The 18,302-nt window shown below is 35.6% G+C and overlaps 1 protein-coding gene across 5 annotated transcripts in view; it reads right to left on the reverse strand.

The window, feature by feature from the left end:
- Nucleotides 1-11,150: 11,150 nt before the first annotated feature.
- FAM49B (family with sequence similarity 49 member B) overlaps nt 11,151-18,302 on the reverse strand; it is a 201,009-nt gene continuing 193,857 nt past the window's right edge. For all 5 annotated transcript variants that reach the window (XM_027845525.1, XM_027845523.1, XM_027845521.1 and 2 more), the window contains 4 exons: nt 17,789-17,868; nt 16,725-16,851; nt 15,549-15,619; nt 11,151-11,911 (listed from right to left, as the gene is read on the reverse strand). In XM_027845525.1, the coding sequence (XP_027701326.1) occupies nt 11,848-11,911; nt 15,549-15,619; nt 16,725-16,851; nt 17,789-17,868 (342 nt within the window). In that variant the 3' untranslated portion in view covers nt 11,151-11,847. The remainder of the gene's footprint in view (nt 11,912-15,548; nt 15,620-16,724; nt 16,852-17,788; nt 17,869-18,302) is intronic.

The following is an 18,302-nucleotide window of genomic DNA, read 5'->3' on the forward strand; positions in this document are numbered from 1 at the left end:
ATAGGCATATACATATATATCTATATGTATGCATATAGATATCTATATCCAAATATCTGAATATCCAGCTTCACTTCCTGCCATGGCAAGTCTTTCAATAAATATACCTGGAATTCTTTCATTGGCTCAACAATCAGATATCAAACATCCACAGTTGCTTAAAAAACAAAACATATGTAGTGGCTTGGGTTTGTATGCTACTGGTCACGGAGGTGGTAGTTATCCCAGGAGATAGAGAGCTTATCAGATCTGGAACTGCAAAGACATTTCCTTCATCTCTACTAGCAGTTTATTGAAAATTATAACTCAAGCACTGGAGGAACATATAGGTAGAACTATTCAGCAAACAGTTGAAAATTACAATTTTGAAATGAGATCAAGCTATAAAGGCTAGAGCTGAAGTCACAGGAGTAGATGAAATTGCGAAGATAAATAAGGGCTAAACACAGAACCCTGAATCACCACATTAGGAAAAATGAATGAGGTTGAATGGACAAAAAATCCTGATAGGGACTTAAATTATTAGGATATTTTATTTTTCAATTTAATTTTAAAATAGTTACTAAGCAAGTAGAATTGCTTGAATTCATGCTTAACGTTACGTTTCTAATAAAACATTTTCTTAACATTCCTCACCAATGCTGAACATTTATATATAGATATCCACATATACATATAAAAGCATATATACAGACATATATATAGATATCTATATACTGACTTATCTATATATAGATATATACATGTATTTTTTATAGATATATTTCAGTATGTAGATACCTATATGCATACATATAGATATATGTGTATATGCCTATATGTGTATATAGCTACACATATATATTCAGTATCAGGGGTATGTTAATCCACATATATCTGTGGAAAGAAACAGAAAGACAGAGAGACAGAGAGAACTATAGAATCACTGTGAAATGTACACATTTAAGGACTGGGGGAGGAAAATGTGTCAGAAAATGAAATGAAAGAGATATTAGAGAGGTCATAAGACCACCAGCATAATGCAGTATCAAGGAAGCCAATAGAGGAGATAAGGAAAAAATATTAATAAGGAGTACAAAGGGGAAAATCCTTCAAAAAAAGGCACAGAAAAATAAAAACTAACAAATAAAAGAAGTTGGAGGGGAAGAGAGAAAATATTTCAGATTAACCACTTAACCAAAAGAAGAAAAAGAAAGAGAAAAGAGGGAAGTACTAGATAACTTGTTGTATTTGTCTTTCATTCTCAAAGAAGACCATGGTATCAGGAAGGTGATGGCTTGACTTGCAAGTGAATTGGATTTTAAGTGAGGGAGGGCTGTGCAAAGTCACCAGCCTCACTCTCTCTTCTGGAGCTATGTGGGTTTAGTGGCAAGATACAGATCAGGACAACTGGAGACGGCCCTCATTGGATAAGTAAGTAGAAGGAAGAAATAAAATGAAATCAATAAAGCAAATGAAACTCCAAAACTAGAGAAAGGGTTGACAAACAGAAGAGGGAAAGAAGGAGGTTGAGGTTGAGGGGGAAAGAACATGTGGAAATAAATGCGCCTTGAAGACTAAGCCAAACTAATCCGAAGAACAAAGCACCAATTTAAAAAAATAAGAACAAAGAAAAAAATCCTATTCAGTAAAAAAAATTAGAGACACAAATGGAAAAAAATACAAATGATTCTATAACTTTAAAATCAGAATTATTTGACAATCCAATAAATTGAAAGAATTTTTTTAAATGAAAGAGAATGACAGATTGGGAAATAAAACAAAACATATAGGTTACAAGAAATGCATTTAACAAGGAAATACACACATGGAATGATAAAAAGCTGAAACAAATTTTACTCTGGATCAAGTGAATCCAAAAAAGCAAGAGTTGCAATCCTGCTATTAGACACAGTAGGAAAAAAATTCACAATATAAGTGAGAAGGATATATTATGCTAAAAAAGGAACCATAACATATCAGATTGGCTAACATGATAAAATAGGAAAATGATAAGTGTTGGAGAAGATGTGGGAACATTGGAACACTAATGCATTGTTGGTGGAGTTGTGAACTGATCCAACAATTCTGGAGAGCAATTTGGAACTATTTTCATATTCATTATTTCACATAAAACTGTGAAAAAAAATACCTTTTGATCCAGAAATAGCAGTACTAGCTTCGTATCCCAAAGAGATAATAAAAAAGGAAAAGAATCCACATGTACAAAAATATTTATAGTAGCTCTTTTTGTGATGGCAAAGAATTGGAAATTATGGGGATGCCCATTAATTGGGGAATGGCTGAATAAGTTGTGGTTTATAAACATAATAGAATATTATTGTTCCATAAGAAATGTTGAGCAGGTGGATTTCAGAAAAACTTGGAAAGACTTTCATGAAGTGATGCTGAGTGAAGTGAGCAGACCCAGGAGAACATTGTATACAGTAATAGCAACATTGTGTGATGACCAACTTTGATAGACTTAGCTCTTCTTAGCAATGCAATGATCTAAGACAATTCCAAAAGACTCATGATGGAAAATGCTATCCACATCCAGAGAAAGATGAAGTCCAAATGCAGATCAAAGCATACTATTTTCTTTTTTTTCCTTTCTCATGGTTTTTCCCTTTTGTTCTGATTCTTCTTTCACAACATGACTAATGTGGAAATGTTTAATACGATTGTACATGTAAAAAGGAACCATAGACAACAAACTAATATCAATATTAAAACACTATGCTTCAAATGGCATAGTATCTAAACTCATAAAGGAAAAATGAACTCGATTGCAAGAAGACGTAGATAACGCAATAATAGTAAGAGACTTTTCTCTCAGAGTTGGACAAATCTAATAAACAAAAGATAAAATATAGAATTAAATAAATTGCTAGAGCAATTAGAGATAAAATAATTATAATACCTTCTTAATGGAACCACTAAAGAATGTACACATTTCTCAATACCAAATAGTACTTTTGTTTTAAAAAATTATTTTTATAAAATTTTTATAAATTTTTAATTTTTTATTATTTTATAAAAATTTTAATAATTTTTATAAAAGATAAAATAAAAAATTTATAAAAATTGTCCATGTATTAGGGTAAAGAAAAATTGCAAGTAAATGTAAAAAGTTAGGAATACTAAATATATCCTTTACAAATCATAACACAATAAAAATAGTAATCAGCTTAGGAAGCAAAAAGAAAAGACAGATCTAAATGGAGACTAAATAATGCAATCTCTAAATAATGTGGGCAAAAATCATAGAAAAAATTTTAATAAATAATTATGTGAAAGACAATAATAATAATGATGAGACAACATACCAAAATTTCTTGGATATAGTCTAAGGAATTCTAAGGGAGAAAACTAGATGCCTAAAAACAGATAGCAAAGTAGAAAAGAGGAGAATTAATGAAATGAATATTCATTTTTTAAAAATCAAAAGCTAGCAGATAGACCCAAAAGAAGCACAAAAGAAGAAATCTTGAAATCTGGAGGAGAAATAAACCAAAACAACTACAGAATTAAAAAACAAAACTCAAAGCTTCAAAAAGACTAACAAAACTGATAAACCATTAGGCAATCTCAAATCAACAAAGTAACTAATGAATAAGGTGTAAATATAATAAAAGCAGAAAAATAAAAAGAACTATACGAATTTACTATAGTTATATTCTATTGAAACTCAGAACACACAAAAAGAGAATTATTTTCAAAAACATAAAATATCCAAACTAAAAGAACAACAAATAAAGATCTTAAATAATCCAATCTCAAAAAAGGAAATAAAATTAACTGTAAAGGAACTATCAAAGGAAAAAAATGACTCCTGATCCTGATGGATTTACAGAAGAATTCTATGAAACTTTTATAAAATGATACCAATACTAAATAAATTATTTTCAGAAACTGAGAAAGAAAGCACTCTACCGAACTCCCTTTGAGATAAATACCTAAACCAGGGAATACTAACACACAAAAGAATTATAAACTAATATCATTAATAAATATTGATTGAAATTTTTTAAATTAAATCTTGTCACTCTCTGCCTAGCTGTTAGCTCATTCTCTGCTGCCCAAAACAGGTACTTCCCATCCTTAAAAACAGAACAAAAACCCTTCATTTGCCTTTATCGTCACCTTCAGTGTCATCCAAAAATTTTCCTCCTTTTCAAAGCCATGTTTGTTTGTTGTTTTACACACACACACACACACACACACACACAACGCACACACACACAATCTCTACTCATTGTCTCCATTTCCTTTCTTCCACTTCTCAACTCCTCATAATCTGGTTTCTGACCTCAACTGAAACTGCTCTCTCAGAAGTCCCAAAAATCTCTTAATTGCCAAATCCATTGATCTTTTCTCAATCCTCATGCTTCTGTGATGCTGTTGACCACCCTCTCTTCTGATATTGTCTCTTTCTGGGTTTTCTAACTGCTTTCTCTTGGTTCTCCTCCTAACTGTCTGACAGTTACTCAGCCTCCTTTGCTGGATCATTTTCCCCTTTCCCTTTACCTGTGGCTGCACCCCAGGCTCTGTCCTAGGCCCACTTCTCTCTCTATGATTATTTTCAATGATCTTATTAGATCCATGGGCTCAATTATCATCTCTGTGCTAAGGACTCCAAGAGCTATATATCCAGCCCTAGTCAATCTCCTGACCTACATTCCCTCTGGGCTTCCCACAGACATCTTAGAATCAATGTGTAAAAAACAGAAGTCATTCCCTTTTCCCAATCCCATTGTCTTGCAAACTTTCCTGTTTCCGTTGAGTGCTAATTGTTCTTCTAGTTACTCAGGTTCACATCTTTGGAGCTATCCTTGATCCCTCATACTTCCTCAACTCATACATTCAATAAATAGCCAAATTTTCTTGATTCTATCTCCAACGTCTGTTATGTAGGTCCCTTTGTCTCCACTCATACAGCCACCACCTTATTTCAGGCCCTCATCACCTCTCAGTGGTCTCCCTGCTTCCTGTACCACTTCTCTCCAGTTCATTCATCCCTCATCTGACACAGGGATATTGAACAGATCTGGACATGTCACTCTCCTGTTCAGTAAATTTCAGTGGCTCCCTATTATCTCTAGAATCAAATACAAACTCCTGCTTGACATGTAAAGCCCTTTCCAACCTGGCTCTAACCTACCTTTCCAACCTTATTATAAAACACTCCCCTTCACAAACTCCAGCCAAAATAGTCTTTTCGCTATTTCTCACACAAAACATTATTGCCCATCTCATAAGTGATCTATCTCCCATTCTTGGAAAGCATTACTCCTCCTTACTTCTGTCTCTTAGAATTCCTAATTTCTTTCCAAGGTCAGCTCATGTGGTAGCTAGGTGGATAAAACAAGGGTGAGTAGAACACTGGGCCTTTAACAAGGAACACTTGAGTTCAAATCCAGCCTCAAACACTCACTAGCTGTGTGGCCCTGGGCAAGTCACTCAAACTCTATCTCAGTTTCCTCAACTGCAAACAGAGAACAATAGCACCCACTTCCTAAGGTTGTTGTGAATATCAAATGAGGAAATATTGGTGAAGTGCTCTGTTTAGTAACTTCTGGCAAAAATCTTTGGTAAATGTAGACAGCCACTGGCTTGTCCAGCTAACGGGTAAAGAAGCAATATAAGCAAGCTGCCATAATTGGGTGGGTTGAAGGCCAACAGTCTCAAGTATAGCCACAGTAGAATAGCATATCTATCATGTTAATTGCCACCTCTTAAATATTGGAGGCTAAAAGAGAACGCTCTGGAGTTAAGACACCTAGCTCCCATAAATTCACTTAAGCAGTGGTGAGGTCTGACCTTCCCCCATCAAATGTAAGCTTTGGCCTCGGTGTTTGAAAGGTCTGTTCATCCCCCTGACAAAAACTTACGGGGGAAGTGCCTGGAAGTCCAGCTATCAGAGATACCCATTCTCTAATCCTGAGTGACTAAATTTCCTAACAAGCCACTGTCCAAGCCCTCAAGACTCACCTCTGTGGGAGGTTTGGATACCCAGATAACAACTCTATTCACAATGAAACCTTCATTTTGCATAGCCTTTATGTACCAGTGAACTCAAGAACATCATCCTCAGACCACTGAAGGGCAGTTAAAAGCCCAACTGAAAGATCTCACTTCCAACAACCAGGGGTATGGATGGCCAGATCAATTTCCTTTTGAAATCTTCACTTGTAAACTCCACCAGGTCCTGAAACCAGCCCATCTGTAGAGCACACGTTTGGGTAGAGACAAGGGATTGGATAGAATTGAGTGAGACTAATTTTGACACTGACTGATAACAGACTCACAACTAATTTCCCCAAAGCCAAGTGGGAATGAGGGTAGGAGTAGGGGGTATAATTTCTTGGTGGGTGTGGGGAGGGAGAAGAGAGGTTATTTTCTCATCTAGGAGGTGAGGAAGACATGAATACCGTCACAACCCACCTACCACCGGGTATAAGCTCCAATTTTTACTGTTTTTACCCTCTTGAGAAGGAGGGAAATGATTTTCTCCTCTCCATTTTTCTGTGCCCATACAAGAGAAGGCCCTTCCCAGAAAAGAGTAGAATTGGCCAGGAAATTTGGCAGGAGTTATAAATGAGTGCTTAGGGATATTAACAACAGATATAGAAAGTTTGGAGTGGGTTGCAGAAGGCAAGATTGATTATCACTTACTGGTGTGTGAACACAGAAGACCAAGAAAAGGTGAAGAGGAAGATGGTGAGAGGGAGAGTTGAACTTAATATCCATTAGCACCTAAGAGGGTCCCCAAAACCCTGTTGCTGACCAATCTTGTTCAATCTAACTGATAACACATAAAATCCTGATAGTCACAGTCGTCAGACTCTCACCATAACAATTATTTATTTGGCCCAATGATTCTTCTGCTATTGCTGTCAGCTCCACCATCAAGTCAACAAGGATTCAGCAACAGTCCACAAAAATACACACAAGCTATTGATAAAGTGGCTGACCTGACATCTAGCTAGGTGTGCCATCCAGCCCCTGGGACCACTGAAAGGGCAACCTTTTAGTACCCACAAGAATGTGATTGTAAAGGACATGGCCAAAGGAACAATAACTTCATACACATCAAGCATCCACCTACTGCCAAACACAATGGATTTCACATCACAGTGATGCAGTCCTAATAAGGTTGCCCCCAGGTCCAATATTCTAATTTCCTTATGGGCCCCAGTGAACAGCAGGCATATCCTGATTCAACCACAGAATCTAACTTTAACTACCCCATAGGCCCCAGACTCAATCATAGGCCTCACTGAACAGCCAGCTCACTGCCCCTAGCTAGCCACTGCCCTCAAACTCAACATGCTAGCCACTGTCGCAGATCCAATTCAAATATTTGAACAGGTGTGTCCTTATACTCAGCCACAGTCACATCATCCATTTAGCCCAAGACAGCACTACAATACCTAACTATCCATCTTGACCAGAGAGGACCACAATAGCTAGCCAATCAGAAAGCAGCATGACCAGGTTTGACCACTGAACCATAGAAGGGACCCCTCCCCATTACCTAACCCCCTAACATATCCCTCCTGTCTTTTGAATATTCATAATTTCTGTTGCGTAATCAACATCATTATACTATAAATTTGCCTGTGTTGTCTCATTAAGTTGCTGGTTCCTCTTGAAACCTAATCTGCTTCTGAGGGGCATCAAGCCTCAATAAATGCCTGTACTTGGATTGGAGATGGTCTGACTCTGAATTCTTTGAGACAGTGCCACCATAATAGACCATGAAACCACATCAGGAAGTGGAAGACTCTGAGACTTGGGGAATGGAGGTCAGGGATTGTCAGACCCCACAAGATATGGTGGGATGGATGTCAAGTTACAATCATAAAAGTCACTATAAAAACATGTAGTAGTGGAGCCAGTAGACCACTGTTAGATACAATGTACATTTGTGATGGGGAAGAATCACCTTAATCTCCCTCCAATTGAACGTGTTTCCTAGGATCTCTATTCCCACCCACCCCCTTTTTTTTCCAGACAAAGACAAGGTTTATTAGAACATTTGTCACATTGGGCAGACTTAAGGAATCTGAGCATCCGTGAGCTATTGGCTAGATTGTAAGAATCTGAGCCAACCCTTTACAATATACACCAAACTAACCTTTGAATTCATAGGGTTATAATGCATAAGGCAAGAACTACCAGGAGGACAGTCCAATAATCAGTTGTCTTCTCTTTGGTTTTTCACTCCCAGGGCCCCAAACTTTCTGCAACCTAAGAATGATTAGGAATTTAACCCGTATGATAGAAATCAAGCCAATGAAATGGTCCAACACATAGAAGAGCAGACCAAGAGTCTAAATTTTTTTGGAAGAAGGGAAGGATGGGAATAGAGGAGAGGGAAAGGGAAGAAGAGGAATAGGAAAGAACATTTATTGAGCATCTACTATGTGCCAGGGACTGTGCAAAGCTCTTTACAAATATTTCATTTGAAACTTACAACCATGCTAAGTAGGTGCAATTGAAGAAACTGAGGAAGATAGAGATTAAGTGATTTGTTAGGGTCATATAGTTACTGTCTGGGACCAAATGTGAACTCAGGTCTTCCTGAATGAAGGGGTATATAAATTGTCAAAAACCTCTTGTTGCTTTTGGGTGAATACCCCTAGAAAAGTTGAAAAATCAGTGGCCAGGATCAGAAAGCAGGCCACCTGGCTTTCTGGAATACAAGAATGACCTTTTTCCTAGATTTATTCTCTTGACTGACCGGGCGATATACTGGGGAGTTCCTATGTACCCACAACTGACTTGGTTAACTACATTTAGGTTAAGGAATTCAAGGTTAGCAAACTTTTAATCCAGGTATATGATTAATTAGCAAAATTTACTAACCACAGTGTCCTTGTGGTTGATTGGGGGTGGGGTGCCAGACCATCTGTTAATTGACTGCTTCTAAAGTTCTCCTTGTTGCAGTTCCGTGGTGTGTTGTGGGGTCATTTCGAAAGAATTCACAGACTCAGACCATCTCCAACCTAAGCAAAACCATTTATTGAGAATTATGCCTCTCAGGAAGTGGGCTGAGCTCCAAGAAAGAGTCAGCAATTTCAGTAAGCAAGGCAAGCAATTTTATGCAGTATATGATGCTGATTATACAACAGAAAATATGAATATTAAAAAGGCAGGAGGAGTTTGTTAAGGGATTAGGTAATAGGGTAGGGAACCCAGCCTCGGTGGAACTATGCATGCAATTTCCCATAATGCATACAGAAAAACCCACTGAAGGGGGCATGTATGTATAATGCTATCATAATAAGCCTCTACATCATAAGTTCACCTAAAGGACAGCTTTTGCTATTACTGCACAGGCACCTACCTAGGGAAAGTCACTTCTACTATTTTGGGGTCCACAACCTGCTTGGGCATCCTGGTGGTGCTGCTTTCTGATTGGTTGGCTACTGTAGTCCTATCTGAGATTAGATAGATGTGGTTGTGATTGAGTGTATGCACACACCTGTTATTTCTGTGAGGCCCATATAAGTTAGAATATTGGTTCTGGGGGCAGTGGCTAGCTACAGGCAGTGACTAGGATTCCATCACAGACACACCTGCTGTTCAGTGAGGCCCATAAGGAAGTTGGAATATTGGGACTGGGGGCAGCTTTATTAGGATTCCATCACTCCTCCCACTCAGTCCCTAAGACTCTGCCCAGAAATTATCATCACAGATACGGGCAGATATCCAGATCCAGGCTCTCAGTCATGGTACACTTAAGCCATCTAAGAGTCAGGCAAATGTTCTGGCCTGTCAAGATCTTTTTGAATCCTAACTCTTATATACAAGATACTAGCTATCCTTCCCAGTTTTATGTCATCTGCAAAGATGATGGGCATGCCATGTGCATGCTTATCTTAAATTCAATAAGTGATGTTAAATGATAAAGACCAAGTGAAGATCCTTGGGGTACTCCACTGGAGACCTCCTACTATGTTGATATTGAAAATAGTAACAATTTACTCTTTTAAGTCCAGCCATCTGACCAGTTCTGAACCCATCTAAATGTATTATTTTCAAGTCAATAACTCTTCATCTTCACCACAAGAATAAGTTCATTTTTTCTTCACTTTCTCAAGGTAACATTTTCTACTCTCCAAGGTCCTGACAAGGAGTTAAGTCTCCCTCCCTCCACTTCAAATCCCTGTTTTTCCCCATAGAAGCTTTGCTGATTTCCTTTAGGATCACTTCATTCTAACCTACAAACAAAAGTGGTTTTCCTTAAGTCTCTTCACTTTCCCTCCAAGAGGGAGATCAGCATACACCTGGAATAACCACTTGGTTGTGGCAAAAATACATAAACTATACACACATTTCAAAATACTGAGCATTCCCACTAATCTTCATTAAGATTAGGGTTTTCAGACTAATTTTTAGCTATTTATGGGTATTTATACCTGAACCCTAAGATCAAAGTAAAACTTTTACAGTTAATAATAATTTCTCAATAGCTTGACTGCACTCAACTTCCTTTCATTAGTCTTACCAACTTTAGCCACATCCACTTTCTTTTCAATCTCATACCAACTTACTTTACCAATTTGTGTTATTTACAGATCCTTTCAAATTGCCTTTTCCACAAATTGTTCCAATTACCTTTTCTAACCTGTTATGTCAATAACATTCTCCTTCGTGGGTCTTCTACTGCTTAATGCTCCTTGATCCCTTTATGGCCTTTTTTTTTCTTGATCTGGTCCTCAATCCAAAGAAGAATCTGGATCTAAAGATTGTTCTCCTTCAAATTTTCCTCAATTTCTCCCAAATTACTCATCCCCCAATTCAACCTCTGAACTACTTCACTAGGCCGAACAGCTCCAAATCATTTTCTTCTTATTGGCCAAGTCTTTGGCTCTCTTCTCCTCCCATGACCGTTCACTGAAACCAAAAGTACTATGAACCAATGCCCTTAAAATCACCTCTCAAGCCGCATGTAAGTATGTTTTTCCTATGGTCATGTGCTTCTGCTATAAGACACTATTGTTGATGGGTTTGGGGAGAGGGGAATTCCCTTCTCCCATGTGCTGCACAATCTGGAAGAGGAACAAGTGGAAATAGGAGGAGTTAAGTACTTAAGAGCTGAGAGCCTCCTCAAAAGTTCAGATCTTCCTCCAGAGCTGACTCAGTAAAACAAGACACACTTAGAAAAATGAAAGCTGATTTTTATTTTATCATCAACAGCCATTCTTTAAACATGAACATGCATACGTATTTTTTCTACGCACACATCACAGTTTTAACGTTAGTTAATAAAGGTTAAACACACAACATACATCCTTACAAAAAAAAAAAGAGTCAAAATGCAAATGTAAAACTTTAAACAAACCAGTTTTACTAATTAAAAAAAAAAACCTTTGTGTTGGGTACCATTTTGTACAACACAGTTTTAATTTAAACATCCTCATCTTGGTTGCACATGAAAAAAGCGGCAATAGAAAAATGAAGTCATTGAGGGTTTTTAAATAGCAGAAATAGGCAGTTTTGCCATGCAGAAGAAGCAATATTAAATATTAGTTTTCCCAAAAAAATTCACGTTTAAAAATATTTAGTTCAAGTCACAGAATTTTTCTCAGTAGAGATCCAAATGCAATGCATAATTAGCTGCCTTAAATGGCCATGTTGAAAGGAAAACATCCCTTCAAAGTTTATAACTTTATTCATTTTGGCACAGAAAAGAAGTCTTAAAAACAAGAACATGATTTAAAAAGGGGGAAGAGGAAAAAAAGAAAGAAAAAGCAAGAATGAATGAGAGTAATTGCAATCACTAAAAAACTGTGCATCTCAGTCATTGCAGAATACTGTTATCTTTCTACAGCAGGTGCTAATTCCAGGAAACTGTTATTGCAGCATAGATTTAATTTGCTTGGAGGTAGTCTCATCATTCAAATGTTTTGTTGTGTACCTAAAAAACATAAGTTCATCAATTTTAGAAAAGAATGATTATTTATGTTTGTTTCCAAATGTATTATACAGAGAGGACATAAGCACATCTCCTGCATTAACTCTACATTTACTAAAGACCTTAACAGGAAATTTATTGAGTTGCATCTAACTCACTGAAATAAATCTTTCTTGATATTAATAAAATGAAAATAAGAATAGATAATATATTTGTCTTCAAGTCATCAGTCTACTGAACTCATCAGTCTCCTTCCTAATTAAAGCCTAGAGGTAAAAAATTACATAATGCCTTTTCACCCAAAAGGAAATTAGTTTAATGTTGTTTTTTATTGTACCTGTGTATGGTGTTCCAGGTAAAAAACATCCTCTAACAATGAAAATCAGCTAGTGCTAAAGAGTGACCAAATGTACTGAGAAATTAAATGCCTTGCCAAGGGGTAACCCAGATCTTCCTGACTCCAAGGCTAGTTCTCTATCCACTTATAAGTTACAAGCAAATTACTCCTCTATTGTCGCTAACTTTTCTCTCTCTCACCTCAAAAATACCCTACAAATTGTTTAAATTCTATCAGTATCAGAAATGTTTCCATGTATGAATGTTCTTTGTTCTAAACCAATCTAACAAATGAAAATTCAGGAATAACAAACAGCTACTATAACAGTAATTATCACACAATGCTTGCTTTTTTAAAGAATTTAAAATATGATTTTCTTTTCACACATTTGGTTTAGACACATTTTTAGAAAAAGGTCTACTACAGAAAGCAGAATATATCTGTTTACCTTGCTATCCTTTTGGGTATATACTGAAGTCCTTTTAGGCTACCTCTACATTATTTTAATTAAAAAAAAAAATCAAGCATGTGAAGTGGAGAAGTAATAAACTATACTTAAGTGTATGTATATATACTATTGCAATCTGACCTACAATTTAAATCGGTATAATTAATCAAGGTAAATCCTTGATCATAGTCTCTAAACACTGCAAAAATGAGCACATACAGCTAACAAGATAGTTTTTCAGCCACAAAATTAAATAGAAAAAAATTTCAAAAAATTTTTTGAGTTTATGGTTTAAAAATTTCTATAATTATATTTCAGAATTAGTCAAATAATGTGGCTAGTGAATCTTTAAAGGCAGAACATGTAACTTATATGAATACACTCTGATATACACAGTTTTCTGTGAATACTCTTCTAGTTATGACATATGTTCCTTTCAAGTGTGATTTGTGGCCATTAACTTCCATCAAGACTTTAGAGGCATCAGAGATTTAGGTAAGGGACACATTCAGAGATGAATATATCTACGTAACAAGACAAGACCAATATCATTTGAAGGTAGAACATCTATTATGTTTTATTAAAGAAAATATAGTCACCTTTAATTTTAAACTCAACAGAGAAAGGTAGCAACATCATCTAGCACTGAACCTCAACACCCAATTCCACTCTTCCTCCCAAATGATCTTAGACAAGTGGTTCATTCAGTTATTCCATCTGGATAATATACCTATAATTTGTTGCCTTTTCTTAACTGAATGTTTTGAATCTGAAATATTATAGGTGACAGGTACTATAGAAAGACAGTGACAAATGAACATATCAGTAGGCAAATCTATTCTAGCCAGGCTTTTATTTATGCTTCTACTTTTCATGTAAATTCTAATTTCCTTTCTTTGGTTGTTTAGCCCTGAGGAAAAAAAAAATAAGGTAAATACAGACGAGTAAGTTATTCTTTGCAGTGAAATGTAGCGCTTTAATGGCATAACTAATTTACCTTAAAGACACAGTGAACTGACATATTTTTTTTTTAAATTGGGACCCTAGTGTACTAAATAACTTGAAAAACTCTCTATAGTGCCTAAATAGCACCCAGATATAGACAGCCCTCTAGAAAAAGAAACATAATAACAAAAGTCACTAATAAAATCTGTATTATTTTTCTATTGACTTCCCAATACATAATTGGAGATACAGTTCTCTAAGAACTGCACTCCAAGTGATAAAGTGAATCAGAAAGTAGTAGGAATAGCTAATACATTTTCAAGTATCTTTTTCAAATGCCTCCTACGCCTCAGATATTTTGATTTTACTTCCTAAATGGTCAATGACATTTGCTGGGAATTTCTGACAGTCCAAAATAGCAAATAGAACAGGACAGTAGAAGAACAGCAAAGACCAGGAAGATAAAGACAGAAATCTATGAAAATATATTAATAGGGGAAAATCCACTCATCATTCCATAAATTAGGATAAAACCTATCTAGACTAGTTTATAAATCATAAATGGCACCCAAAACATCATGATGTTACAGTAAATAGTTTAAAATTATGATCAATTTTGTATATGATGTAAATTGGTTTCTTTAATAAATCTTAAAATTTGAATTCAAAGTATTCAATATTCAAATCAAACTAATCTACTTTATCTAAGTAGTCCCTACTTTTTGCTACTTTACACTCTTAATATGCCTACTCAATGACACCCTCCTTTCCATTTTCTTAACTCACTTTTTCCTAGCTAAATATTCTTAGGCAGCATTTCATTTTACCAATGCAGATTGCCATCTTGTGGTGAAAAGGTGGTTTCTATGAGTTTTCTCCACAAAACTTTGAGTGAATTGGCTTTATGATGCATTTAAGGTTGAAACCACGTATAACCTCATACTGGAAGATTTTTTGGTGTTAACCAACTAAAATAAATTTTAAAATAAATCAGTTCTCCCTTCCCCCCATGGAATTAGCTAGGCCTCGAATCAGAAGACCCAAGTTCAAATCCGGCCTATAACACTTACTAGCTATGTAACCCTGAGTAAGTCATTAACCTCTGTTCATCTCAGTTTCCTCAACTTTAAAATAGGGACAATAATAACAGCAATTACTTCATCAGTTTGTTGTGAGGACCAAACGAGATATTATTTGTAACAGTTATCACAGTGCCCAGTACATAGTAGGTGCTATAAAAAATGCTTATTCCCATGGAGCAGCTAGGTGGAGCAGTGGATAAAGCACTGGCCCTAGATTAAGGAGGACCTGAGTTCAAATCAGACCTCAGGCATTGGATATTTACTAGTTTTGTGACCCTGGGTAAGTCACTTAACCCTGATTGCCTTGCCCAAACCCCACCCCCCAAAAATAAAAAAAAAGTTAGAGGCCCCTTCTAACTCTTAATATCATAAATATGTTTGAAATGTTTTAAAATATTCCATCATTTTAAGAAATCAGTTATTCCATCCTGGGAAAATGCATCTAATTCAATTACATCAGTTTAAGTCTAGAAGAACATTATCATAAGGGAAATCATTTACTTCCCCTTAACTGCAAGGGACACAAAAAATAAAGCCAAATCTTCCCCAAAAAGAAAGTAGCAACTACAATCCAAAAATCTGCCCAAAGCACTCAATGACTGGTTGAATTTAGTTTAGAGTATGCATATGGTGAATATTAAAACAAAGCGAGTGCAATTGCCAAACATACATAACTCAGTACGGAAAAAATCCCTGTGAATCCAAGTTACTATTATTATTATTGTAGAAATTTTAAAATTTTCATTATTTCCTAACCTGAATACTGAAATTCCAATTTTAGTCACTCTAGTGACATCTGCTATGTTACCAAACTGAAAAGAGAAATACCTGAGAGCATTTAGAAGGCCTTCTACACTATTGGGAGGCTGGTCCTTTAGGACTTTGATACAACCTTTCATCTAGGAAGGAAAAAAGATGGTTATTTTAAATTGGTATTTTTTTTTTACACATAAGAATTTTCAAATTATCACTATGTAATCAGAAAAAACTAGCATCACAAATACAAAACAAAATAACATTAAGACATGACTGTTTTTAACATTGAAAACAATTTTCCAGGTGGCTTTGACAAGAAAAATCTAACGAGCTTCGCAATTCTCTTTTTGAGTCAACAAAAGTAGGATCCTCAAAGAAAAGGAAGGACAACTCCCTGCCTTCAAGGTATTTACAAACTAGGTGGGGACAGTACATACATCTGAAAGAAAGTAGTCCAAGAAAACTTACAAAACAAATACAATATGAAGCTTCCCTTCTACCTCTGTAAGGCAGGTTAGTGCAAACATTACCATCCCTGCTCTACATACGAGAAATTATAAGACTTGGTCAAGGCTGGCAAGTACAAGAACAGTGCTCAGGTCTCTTCCACGATATCAAGCTGCCTAACAGTAAAAGGCCCATATTTTTAGAATGCAAACTGAGTACATAAACATTAACAAATTTATATGTAGTCAGTAAAACTGATGTGGCGAAAATGTGAAAAAAATCAGTACATGGTGAATAAATTTTTACCACAGACATCTCAGTTAAATTTTTCATTCTTAGGTACCTTTATATTTTGCAATGACCCCAAAATATTAAGGATTGTACCTGACAGAATTGTTTCCTATAGTTATTTAGCTAAGGGGTTTTTTTGAGGTTTTTTGTTTGTTTGTTTTTGTTTTTGTTTTTACCAAATAGCTAGAATGGTCACTGTGAATACATTTCCCTACCAGGGCAGCATTTTAAATGAAACACACCATAATTTCATGTCCTAAAATGAAATCACTCTGTCACTGGACAAAATGAAAGAATGAAGGACTGGTTACAAGCCATGCAACAAAATATCATATTTTGAATTCTGTTAAAGTCATCAAATATACAACTCTAAGAAACAAAATACCAAAATCTCAAGTCTACAATTTTAAAAGAAGTAGCAAAATTCTCAGCAGCACTTATCCTTGAATATTAAGAATATCATGTAACCAGGAGAATATTACTTGATGTTAAAAATGAAATATAACTTACATCAATTTTTGATGTTTTGGCAAATGCTCCCACTGGATGTACATGGTCATAGAGTATGATGACACCCACCATTACTCTCAGACAGAATGATACTGTCTCTTCATTTGTAAACCTGCTTCTATACTCCCTAGGATAGCAGAAGAGATACAAGAGGATGAAGCACAAGACAAATAAAGATTCACACCTTTAAAGTAGAGGTAAATGCCTTACCTAGTCTTTATATGGCCTTACCTACCCAATCTGAAAGGTTTTGATGACTACCAAAATAGAAGGGAAGTAGAGTCATCATTACTGTCCCAGACATACTGTTTAGAACTTTCACAATCAGCACCTCACCTTCTAGCACCCCACCAAGCTAGACAGTAAGCTCTGACCTTAGGCAAACTGGTGAATAGTCTGCCAAGCTTAATAAAATGGCATCTCAATTATGTCTATCAATTAACAGTAAATCTTAATGAAATGTACCAATTAACATCACACAAATATAGGACTTGAATTTCCATTTTAATTCATTCTAGTCCTCTCCTCTCTCCACCATTATGAATATTTCCTGAAAGATTTTTTTCAGCAAGGAATAAGAAAAAGAAGAACAAACTTCTTGACATGTGACCCAAGCAGGTTCTTGAAACACCAAAAAATGCAGTCATGGTCTTAAAAATGAGGAGACAGCAGGAGGAGAGTTTAGTCTTCCCACCAAGGAATAAAGACTGAAAGAATGAGAAGCAAAAAGTCCCTTTGATAATAAGGGGAGCCATAACATAGTGAAAGGGAAGAAAGCATAAGAATCATGTTAGAAAATTTCTTTTAAATATTTAAATTGATCAATCCACAGCAGAACCTGCAAACTTAACCATATATTATTTTTAGTTACAAAGAAATTTTCTGAAACTACAAATTCTTGTATTTTAATTAACATTTTTTAACATGAGATGATTATGGTTAAATTCTTTCTCCCAAAGATATACATGCCCTCTGCAGCTTATGAAATATGGATCATCATGGTATTCTTATTATAGTGGAGGGAGGAGGGGAAGACTCGCAGCTAGTCACTAGCCAATACTTACGGTGTTTCAAGCATGACTCTGCATACACTAGCCATGGTGCTTAAACAATCTGTGGTATTTTCTATTGGTAAATTTTTATTCTGCAAAATAGTTTGGAAAATGAAGAAAAAGTCATAAGTAAAAGATAATTCTACAAACTCTAAACTCTAAAAATATATTTAAAGAGATCTGAAAATACAAACCAAAATCAAAACAAAACTCTTAGAAGTTTAAAATTTTTTTAAGTTGATTCAATACTCAACAACTATGTACCAAGTGATACTATGTTCAAGACACTGTGCTGAGTACTGGGGAAGAAACATAGATAAAAGATACAGGGTCTCTAATTTCAAGGAATTTATGAACTCTAACAGAAAAGGAATAATAAAAGAAAAACAAAAAACTACCAATCCAATTCAATAAACATTTATTAAGTGCCTACTATGTAAAAAACCCTGTGCAAAGCACTGGAGGAAACATAAACTTGAAATAAGACACAATTACAGCTTTCATGCAAGATGTAGTGGGATAAAAT

This window comes from Vombatus ursinus, unplaced genomic scaffold (genome assembly GCF_900497805.2).
Source record: "Vombatus ursinus unplaced genomic scaffold, bare-nosed wombat genome assembly UNPS02014973.1, whole genome shotgun sequence".
NCBI lineage: Eukaryota > Metazoa > Chordata > Mammalia > Diprotodontia > Vombatidae > Vombatus > Vombatus ursinus.